This window comes from Simochromis diagramma, unplaced genomic scaffold (assembly GCF_900408965.1).
Source record: "Simochromis diagramma unplaced genomic scaffold, fSimDia1.1 OVJJ01000603.1, whole genome shotgun sequence".
In the NCBI taxonomy this organism is placed as follows: domain Eukaryota; kingdom Metazoa; phylum Chordata; class Actinopteri; order Cichliformes; family Cichlidae; genus Simochromis; species Simochromis diagramma.
The window spans coordinates 11,079,440-11,090,383 of NW_024387414.1; the positions used below are offsets into that span (position 1 = coordinate 11,079,440).

The window sequence follows — 10,944 nt, forward strand, 5'->3', positions numbered from 1 at the left end:
AAGTTTTATTGGGAGAAATTGAGTTTTTAGTTTACAGAATAAATTGTATTTAAAATTTTGATCAAAATGAATTAGAATAAATTCTGCTTGAAATAAAACCAGATGCCTCAGTGTGGAATAAGTTGGTGCTATTGTTAAATTAACATAATTTTATTTAGTGTTTTTTGTTTTCCTGTCGTCAGCTCTATTTTCCTCCCTCCAAAGTCTATTATGTCCGCAGGTCTGCACGGTTGGACAGCCACACTTCGAGGAATTAGTGTCCTTTTGTCTCGACACACGTCACACACACGCCGTTGACATTGACTTCACATCAGAGGCAGTTTAACTTCTCTCTCTCTCTTTCTTTCTTTTCTTTTATTTAACTCGTTCAACCGAGCGCAGGGTCTATTGTGGGGGCCCTGACAGATGCGGGGCCCCTAGCAGGTCCATAACAGGGAAAAGTCTGAAAGGTTAATCTGTCCCCCCGCAGATGTTGGCTTTGGGAGTCTTGAAGCGTCACCTTTGACATGTCCCTCATTCAGCAGGGGGTCCAGAAGGACACTGACCGCTGCAAGCTGTCACCTCGGCCGGCTGAGGACGCCCTGCGCTACCGCTCTATTAGGCTAAACGGCCCTTGACGTGTAACTTAAATGTAAGCGGGGGCGGGCTCTTGTCAGGCTGCAGGTTTGAGGGGGTTGGACACTCATGCAAAGTGCACCACAACATCAACAACAACACAGGGACACGTAGTCATGTTACGTGTCAGCACGTGATTTCCATCGGTGGGACTGGATTGTACACAGCTGCCGTGTATGCGCACGTGTGTGTATGCGTGTGTAAATTTCTGAGAAGTTTCTGCAAATAAAAAACAAATGTTCTTAATTGACTAAATAACATGTGGGTGTTGTATTTTTATTATCACCGTTTAATGGCCATACTATATCCTCAAATAGTTCTAAAGCACAAGGATTAAATATGCCCCCCACACACTCACACATGCACACTCATGCACACATGCTGGGCTTGGTTCGTTAAGCCTAATAGTTGGACAATAGACACATCTGCTCATCTTTTTCTATCAAAAGAGAAGGTACTACGGTCTTCGTTTGGTTAAACTGCCACATATTTGGCACGGTTGTGGGGGCGGGTTGGGGCAGCTGACTAATAATGATAAAAGAATGGATGTATTTGATGCTTATGAATATATACAGGCTGTGACTTTATTGACAGCCTTTTAAGGGAACAATTAACTCATCCTGCTTTGATTTCTGTGGCGACCGTTTCTGCTTCGTCGAAAGGAATTAAGTGTCGTTGTTGTTTTGTTTGGGAGTTTTGGAGGTTTTGGATCCCAGACTCACCGGTTAAAAATCAACTCCATATGAACCCGGAAGTTTACTTCATTTGCGGTTAATAGTTTAAGGAGGACTGAATGTGAAGCCTCATTACAGCCTTAATGAATTTAACATTTTCTAAATAAGAGCTAATAATTAACGATATAGCTGTGTACTCAGTCAGCATCCATGAGCAGATTTCGTAGGGCTTTGATGTGAGCTCTCTCTATTAGCATTATTAGCATTTGCAGCTAAAGGGTCCTGAATATTTCTAATAGCTGTGAGCAGCTTTTCATACCATCCTTCCTTAATAAGGTACCTGACGTCAGAGAATGGGGCGGTGTGTGCACGCGTGTGCCTGAAAGAGAGAGAGAGACAGAAAGAGAGAATACGAGTGGAGATGGGTGTCCCCTTTGCGCATGTGTAGACAGTGAGCTGTGCTGCGGTGGAACAGGGGCTGGAGACACACTGCTAGAGAGATGGCGCGGCACCCGACCGGAGCGCAAGGACAGCTGGTTGGTGGTGGGGGGGCTTGAATTATAAAGAGAATCAGAAAATTAAGAGAGTAATTATTTAAAAAAAAAAAACTGTCAAGCAAAGGGGGATTCGGAAGAGGAGTTTTCATTCTGCAAAACAGCGTGCGAGGTAGGGGAATAATGAAATAGGTGAATGTAAGGACAGAGAAGAGGCAATAGCAAAGGAGGCTACTGCAAGAAAAAAACAACAACAAAAGAAATTTGAACTTTTACTGGACGTGAGGACTTCTGGACATCAGCTAACTGGGGTAGGTCAGATAGATGGTTTGTCCACAGCGCTGCCCGGATCATGAACGCACAGCTGTCGATGGAGAATATTGGCGACCTGCACGGAGTGAGCCATGAGTCCGTGTCCGGTCACGGAGAGCTGCTGAGTGGCCACAGTCCACATTCCCGTCCGAGCCCTAGGGGTTTAAGCCACCGTGCTATGGGCATGGCGACCCTGCTCGACACCGGAGACTATCACCCCAGCCACTCTGGACACTTGCATCCAGCCATCAGCATGTGTGAAGCCCCCCCTGGCATGAGCGCGAGCAGCACTTACACTACCCTAACCCCCCTGCAGCCCTTACCCCCCATCTCCACCGTGTCCGACAAGTTTCCTCCCCATCATCATCACCACCACCATCCACATCATCCTCACCCGCACCCGCACCAGAGGATCCCTGGAAATGTCAGCGGCAGTTTCACGCTGATGCGAGAGGACCGGAGTCTGGCGCCTATGAACAGTCTGTATCCCGCATATCATCACAAGGATCCGTGCATGGGCCAGAGCCTCTCCCCGTTATCCGGTTCCGGTCTGGCCAGCATACACACGTCCCAGGCCGGCATCCCCCCCTACGCTCATCCTGGTGCCGCTATGCCTGGTGAGAAGATGCTCACCCCGAGCGGGTTCGAGGCTCACCATCCGGCCATGCTCAGCAGACATGCGGAGCAGCACATGAGCTCCTCAGCTGGTATGGTACAAATCAACGGCCTCCATCACCATCCGCACGCCCACCTTGGCGCGCAGGGCCACGGCCAAGTGCTGGGGAACGGCCGGGAGCAGGCCTCCGGGCCCGGGCAGCAAGGGGGCGGCGGTGGAGGGGGTGGTGTTTCTGGGGGACAGATGGAGGAGGTGAATACCAAAGAGGTGGCGCAGAGGATCACCACAGAGCTGAAGCGCTACAGCATCCCTCAGGCCATCTTTGCCCAGCGGGTCCTGTGCAGGTCCCAAGGGACCCTGTCCGACTTGCTGCGAAACCCCAAACCCTGGTCCAAGCTTAAGTCCGGCAGAGAGACCTTCCGCCGCATGTGGAAATGGCTGCAGGAGCCTGAGTTCCAACGCATGAGTGCGCTCAGGCTCGCAGGTGAGCGAAGCCTCGGTAAAGCCCCATTTTTGCTTTCATCTTTTCATTGATTTCCAAAGAAAAATAAACGATCGGCAAATGGCTGTAATTTGGCACAGAAGGTCACTGGCGCTGAATGTTATCTTGTGCTGAGCAATGGAGAGAGGAATTGAAACTGGGCTTGTAGTTTGTTTTTTGCTATACTGGAAAAAAAATATAGCAAACCAACTGTAAGACATTCAAATTCACAAAAGAGTCACATTCAGGACTGGCGTTTCCTCTGTGCTGGATAGGTCTTTAAAAGATATGTATAACTTGTAATCTCTCTACTTGCCTCCAGATGCTGGAAGTCAAATGATATCAGCTTTAGGACGGAATCGGGAAAAGTTGGCCCTGGTTACTATTATTTATGTTGAGTGGTTAAATTCAACATACAGTCAGATAAACAACAGGAGGAATTAGAGCCGAAAACAAACTTCACTGAGCTTAAGACCGTGCAGAGACTGGCCTGACATCAATACGCATCCCTTTTCTGTCTCTACACTGATTTTGGGGCTTGTGTGGAACAAGTACTCATGTCATTTTACCTCAAAATATCGACCGCTGGACTGTGTGCGTAAACTGATCCTTCTCCCAGAAATCGTTAGGAACGTGTTTATTTTGGTGTAGATGCAACCGATCAGCTCCTTTTTTGGAGTTGCCCTTGATGTAAACACAGAGTGTGTGTGCACGTGTTCCTGGGAGTTTGTCATAAACCGAATCCGGAGTCATGCATTATTTAGTTGGTGTAAAGACGTTTGGAGCTCTCTTTGGCAAAATTAGAGACTTCAGTTCCTCAGCAGAAAAGAACTGAAAAGAGCACGTGTTCGTGTTTAGCTGGTGAACAAACCCTGACTTCGTTGAAGTTTCTCTAATTAACTGGTAGACCTCTGTATTAATTTGTCCCTGTGGTACGCACGAGTCAATTAAGGCGCCCAGCGAGGCCCAAATAGCACGTGCGCGTTCACATAGACCCAATAGATTTTTTTTACGTTTATAGGCCCGATCAATGACCTACAAATGGGGCTTTTGTGCTTTTTGAAAAGTGAGGCAACACGGTGGAAAGTGCGCGCTTTTGTGCACGTGTATGCTCGCGCGTGTGCACATCAGTGTAATCACAATTGATTATTTTTCAGTTTTCCCATCTGCTGCTACTGATGTGTGTGTGTGTGTTTTGAAGATGAGATTTTATCAGTGGAAAATGAGTGAAACACACACGCGCACACACATATTTGAAGCACACACATATTTGATATTGCATTTGCATCATTTTATCATTAGTGGAATGAGCATATAATTAAAACTAAACTCAGACCAGCAGCATATTGACTTGTATCGTTAAAGCTCTGATTTTATTTTTCAGAGAAATGGATATTCATACAGTGCAGGGAAAATGTAACAGGCCTGCTTCAGTTATTGTTGTATTTTTCTTTGTCGATGTTACCTAACTTTTAAAAAAAAACATATTTAAACTGTATAAACTCTTGTTTTTGTTGATTTTTTTATTTTGGGGGGGTTGGCCAAAAAAGTACCAAAATATCAATTGCGAGTTTTATTTAGAAAATGTTAGATAAAGAAGATGGATAATGGAGAAAGAGGGGGAAAATAGAGTTAAAAATTAAATAAATTCAGAATAAAATAGTCTGAGCACCATTTTATTGATCCGTTCGTTCCTGTGTGAACTGGATATGTGATCTTGTGCTGAGGTAGATTTGATCTGTTCATTGATTTTAGGCTTCTGAAATTAATCTTGGGCCTTCTCTCGTTTTCCCACGTATTCAATTACCCATCTGAATATTTGTATGTGTAGAATGGAACAGAATAAAATAGAATACAATGGAATATAAAAGTGAGGAGAGAACCGACTCCAGACAGCGCATCAGTCAGGAATTCATTACAACTTTTTTTCTTTTTTTTTTTGTGGAAAGAAGCTGTGATTGCATAGACCTTTCTTGATGGTGGTTGTGTTTTCTTTTTTTTTTCTTTTTATTATTCTTGGTGACTAATTATCTACTTCCACTTAATCGGGATGTAGATTCTTGAAATAAATACACGCTGGGCTAAATCTTCGCTGCGTTTTCAGCTCAGATGTCTGTTTGTTGTTCTCTGTACGGTTATGAAACGCGGGGCTTTCGTCACATTGTGTCAGTACACGCTATGTGTGCAGTCTGTTTCAGTGTGTGGAGTTATCTCGTGTTTGTAATGATTAGCCGGGAGCAGCAGCGGTGTGTGTGTGTGTGTGTGTGTGTGTGTGTGTGTGTGTGTGTGTGTGTGTGTGTGTGTGTGTGTGTGTGTGTGTGTGTGTGTGATTAGCCCGATAACGAGGCCGTTGTTATGTTCCCATCGGTCCTGGGAAAGCTCCCTGTCTTCGCGGGCCTCCCGTGCGGGGTCGGGCTTCTCTGTGCTGGCTCCTGCTGTCTGAGTGGCCTTCACTCGTGCTGATTTATTGCAACCCTTACACGAGGAGCTCCGGCCCTCTGTTAATATTTACCTGTACTGGAGACAACGGGCTGCTCATACTCACAATTATAGGCCCACTCCACTTTATGGTCATGCTAACAGGCCGCTTCGCTGTACTTTAGCACATGCTGAAGAAAGTGCTTGAAATTAGAAATCATGTATCATGTGAGATCTCGGCGGGGGGGAGGGGGTCCTCTTTTGATTTTATAATTCTAATCGTTTTTAAAGTATCGCGTAGTGTTACTTAAGCTTTCATTTGGAGATAATACATCAAAACTAAGAACAACAAGAGGAATAAAGTAGAGTTTAACGACAATATGTAGTGCTTTACTACAATATAGAACGGGAAGTCATTTTATTAGTTTATTAGTGTAGGGAAACACTTACTGTAGTTGTTCTCCTCTACATATCCCCTTTTTTTTTTTTTCAAAAAAGGTGTCTAAATTTGGCAGATCGAAGTTTTCTGTTTTCAGCACGTTGTCTGGGGTTGACTCATGAAATGCGTTTGTTTACTCCGTGCACTTTGCAAAATTAATCGGTGCTGGTCGGAGAATTGTTTTGTGGTTGTGATGTGTTGTTCATTAATTTCCCCAGTGAGCCCATATTTGGTCTCACCTTAGCAGCCCGCGTCTGCCCCCTCCTGGTCTGACCTCACTCTCTGTTTAAATGACTGGAGCTTGAGGTGTTAATAAAAAAAAAAAAAAGCTGTAGCCATGTAGCAAAGAGTTCAGATTAACTGAAGTTTGACTTTTTATCAGATGGATTCCCAAGTTTTTGTTTTTCCAGTATAAAATCATCTCCAGGCCATTTTCTTTATTTATCTACGTCACCTGCGGGGGACATTGCTTTCAGCACCGTGGACAGCGCTCATTGTTCTGGCATGCTTCCTGCTGATTGCTCTTCTTCTGGACCCACGAAACCTTTGGTGCCTGAATCAAAAGAGGCTCTATGTGGATCTATGAGTCTAATTTTGCTATTATATCCCATGTACCTTTTTAAAAATCTGAAATGAGGAGTTTTGAACAAAAATAGCACTACTTCCAACAATCAGGCTGTGTGATTCTTTCAGAGTAAATGATGCAAAAACCGTAATAGAAATGTGTCTGTGAAAAATGTTGATAAAACCTTTCAATTACCAGTTCTACTGGTTTAGTATCCACTAATGTGAAATATGAAATAGTATCCAAAAATTTGCTTAGACCAGCGAAGACAGTTTACTTGATTTCACCAAACTCAAACCACACACAAGCTACATCAAACATAAGGAAGCTTTCAAAACAGGCTGTGCATCGTTTACATTGAAGGCTAATATTTTATTAGAGCAAGCATGAAACACAAGAAAAATATATGTTTCTAGGAATTAAAGGAAATTAAAGAGATATGCAAATAAGAACTTGTGTATAATTTGGTTCTTGATACAACTGAATATTCTTCATGTTGGCATCACTAAAAACAAATTTCAGCTGCATGTGTATCCATAGGACCTGATAGGTCCATATCAGAGTAGATCCAAATTGACTTCTGTATAACATTACACAGTAAAGAGGCTTGGATTGGCTTTAGATAATCACATTAGTTTAGCACATTTAGTCCCTAGAGGATTAAGTACCCCTGACCCCAATCCTATGTTATCAGAATATGTAATTTTTGTATTTTGAACAGGTCTCAGGTCTTGACAATCAGGATACAAAAGGGAAAAATACAAATTGTCACATACAAAACCTCTGTTTTACTTTTTATGAAGATAAAACAACATTTTAGCATTTGAAATACTTGTGATCATCACTGAGGACTTTGCAGAGTTAGAGTGGAAACTACAACCTGCCTCCCCCAGCCGAATATTGTGGAAAAGAACCAATTCATGGTTCAGGCCACACTCTTTACTCAGGACTTTTTAAAATCCCAGGATAAGTTGTGATTCTCGTTTTTCTGTCTTCTGCCCTCTCTCACAAATCCCCTCTCTCTCTCTCTGTATGTCTCTTTGCTGAAATCTCCACAGCATGTAAGCGTAAGGAACAGGACCACGGCAGAAGCGAGCGGGGAAATGTGACCAAGAAGCCCCGGCTTGTGTTCACAGATGTGCAGCGGCGGACACTCCATGCCATCTTCAAAGAGAACAAGCGTCCATCCAAAGAGCTGCAACTCACCATTGCTCAACAGCTGGGCCTCGAGCTGGCTACAGTCAGCAACTTCTTTATGAACGCACGCCGCCGGAGCCTAGATAAGTGGGTGGATGACGGCTCTGGTCACTCAGCCAACTCTGGCCCCAACGCCTGCACCAAAGCCTGAAGAAGGACTGATTTGACCAACTCATGGACTGACTCAACCTCGGTGGAAAAGCTTTAAAACTTAAGAGAAACAAAGAAAACTTAAAAAAGACCTTGAAGCAACGTTTTGCCCTTAAACCTGTACTATATTGATATTTATAGTATCCAAAGATGAAAAAACAAACCAAAGACTTCTCCTTTGACCTGCTTTACAATGTTTGTTTTAGCAACACATTTATGTGTAACATACTGCAAAAAGACTATAGTTTTACTCCCCCTCACACACACACTCGCTGTCACTGGTCTCTAGCTTTATTACACCCTCCCCTCACCTCCCCACCCAGTATGAATCTATCATTCGCCACTGTTATCTTTAATCTGATTGGTTGGTTTTGATGATGGGTCCCTAAACAGAGGTTTAATCAGCCTCTTGACAGTCTGATCTGCAGTTGTCCACGGCCTCAAAAACAGCCAGAATGTGGAGCTCCAGTGGGATTGGCCAATCAACTTTAAAGAAAAAAAATCCCACGGGAGAGACTGGATTGTTGTGCAACCTTGTTCGGATCAGTGGAGCGGACTGTCTGACTGTTTGTCCAACTGTCTGTCTTTCTATCAAGCATTCCAGACAGACAGGGAAATGTCCATGCGTAGACTGCTAACCCTAAAACCAAAAGATCCAACCCTAAACCAAACCAAATAGAAAAAATGCCTAACATCAACCCACATGGTAGTGCTTTCTTCCAACATGCTGAGGCATTGAATAATTCAAAAAAGAAAAACCAAAGCCTTCTACACCTTGAAGCCTCTTTTGCAGTTTAGAAATCAAACCACTTAAGAACATCCTATGAAGTAATTTGACCAAAGAATATATTTTGTAGTTGATAAAAGTATTTTTTACCTGTTTTCCTCCCTTACCTCCTGAGACAGACTGTTAGTGTGCTCCACGGAGAAGGAAATCATACTTGTCCTTCTCCACAGAACATTTTGAGTCACGTTTAAATATTTGCTCCCTGCAAACAGAAATACTCTATGGTATAACCCTAAAAATTAACTATTGATATTCGCCTTATAGATGCCTTCTTGGAAAGAAATAGACTATACCACTTTTAACTTCGCAGACACTCTCCTGAATTATGATCATTGTACTCAATGTTAAGGTTAGTCATTACAGCTACATCTAATCCTTCTAATCTGCTTAGCTAATGCCGGCAGGTTTAGTTCTACTTTATGTGTTCAAAATCCAGCACCTGTCAAAGACAAATCTCTTCAGTTTTCTATGTAAAACACAAGCTACTGGATCTATGTGTGGTTTTGACACTGTGTGAGGGAGAGTGTCAAAACCACAGTGCCTCTGGTGGTTTTAATAAGCACTTCATATGTATTTGATTTTATCTCCTCATCAAAGATGTTGGGCGGAGGAGATGATATCAATGATCAAATCACTTTCAGGCACTTACACAGCAATGTCAGCTTGTCACCTGAATACGAAAGCACCCCCGCTCCCTGCCTGCTGCCAATCCACCCTGCACTTCCTCCCCTCCCTGCCTCCACTCTCCTAGTAAGCTATGCATTTCAGCACTAGGAGGAAAGCACTACACAGGGCTGGCCCAGGGCAGCATAGCATTAGATATATTACGCTGGCCCCTTGCCGTCATCCTCTTCATGGCCAGGGTTAGCAGCTCTACATTCATCAGAACAAGCGCTGAAGGAGAGGCAAGAGAGAGCTGCTTTTTCTTTATCTCTGAGAGAAAAACCAAAAAGACGACAAGAAACCAAAAAAAAAATGTGTCAAGACCTGCTGATGTTTTATAGTGTGAACCAAAGATGCTACCTCACTCAAGTTCCATACGTGATTTTTATCACTTTGATGATACCAAAGATAACCAAAGATTTTTTCTCATTGCACGGCCTCTATGAGTGGTGTTCAAAGATGTGATGTATGTGTCCCCTCCCCCCTATCTCCTGTCTCTTTTTCCCTTCTCCTTTCTCCTCCTCTTTCTCCCCCTCCCACCTGCACTCAACCCATGCACCCCCGCTATGCGTGCTCTTGCTTCATCTGTGCTCTGATTACAGCTCCATAGATAGTCATACTGATGTAGCTATAGGCAGATGTGCTGAACTAGCCTTAGATACACACAATCAGCCATGCTGGTGCCTGTGGGGTACAACTACCTTATTAGTAATGTGATCAGTGGTTGTTCATAACAGAAACACATTACTGTCTACCGCTTTGTTGACAGGAAAGGCTTTTAGTTTGGTTCATTAATGATTTTAAATTTGCATCTGAAGCCTTACCCCACCAGAGCTCTCAGTGTTGCAGCTTTATTTCCACCTGGCCTGCCTGTTAGTGTGTATCTATAGGCTGATAATATTGATCCAACAAATAGGTCAGACATCTTCACCTTACAACAGGCAGACAACCTGACATAGCCATGGGCAGAGTTGATGACTCAACTATAGGCAGACATGTTCCTGAAAGTAGAAGCAGACGTGTTGCAATCTTTCTAAAACTCCCAGGACGAGTGCCTTGCTTGAACCAAAGTGTTAAACCGCTGTTGACCTCTCACCTTTGACTCTGTGAATACCTCAGCCTGTAGAAGGGCCACTACTGAAGAAACAATGAGAAGATTTTTTTCTTTAATCACACCGTGGTGCTTTCGCCAGCGCAACCATGCAATGAAAACATACCAAAGGAATTTTTGTTGTCCACTTCTACAGTTTAAACCAAAGGTCTTTGTTTATCCTCTCCCCTGCCCGCCCTTCATCCCTCCATCCCTCTTTCCCTTAACCTTGCTTGTCTCTCTGCTGTGTGTAGGAAGGTCCAGCACTCTGGCCGTGCATGTCTTTACCAATGTGTCTGAATACCTCATAGTAATAATTCCTTTGAGTTCTGCATTGAGACGTCTATCTGTGAGTTAGGCAGAACTCCACTTGTGTGGTAATTGTTATTGTTACTTCAAAAAGCTGTATGATTATCTATTTTGAAGTTGCTGTTTTTTGTTCT

General features: G+C 43.6%; 1 protein-coding gene across 2 annotated transcripts; it reads left to right on the forward strand.

Moving 5' to 3' along the window:
- Window positions 1-1,460: 1,460 nt before the first annotated feature.
- Window positions 1,461-9,687, forward strand: onecut1 (one cut homeobox 1). 2 transcript variants are annotated; one of them, XM_040011861.1, is made up of 2 exons: window positions 1,461-3,210; window positions 7,673-9,687. In XM_040011861.1, exons 1-2 carry the CDS (start codon window positions 2,136-2,138, stop codon window positions 7,960-7,962), a joined length of 1,365 nt encoding a protein of 454 aa, XP_039867795.1. In that variant the 5' UTR covers window positions 1,461-2,135; the 3' UTR covers window positions 7,963-9,687. The 2 variants fall into 2 exon arrangements, with proteins under 2 accessions (XP_039867795.1, XP_039867796.1); XM_040011862.1 differs by having other exon boundaries at window positions 1,461-3,195.
- The last annotated feature ends 1,257 nt before the right edge of the window (window positions 9,688-10,944 follow it).

Bases quoted from the DNA above. Each gene is read 5' to 3' on its own strand.
- onecut1 (XM_040011861.1), top strand. From the start codon at position 2,136: ATGAACGCACAGCTGTCGATGGAGAATATTGGCGACCTGCACGGAGTG. The intron at 3,211-7,672 runs GTAAAGCCCCAT...AAATCTCCACAG, and splicing joins CGCAGGTGAGCGAAGCCTCG to CATGTAAGCGTAAGGAACAG.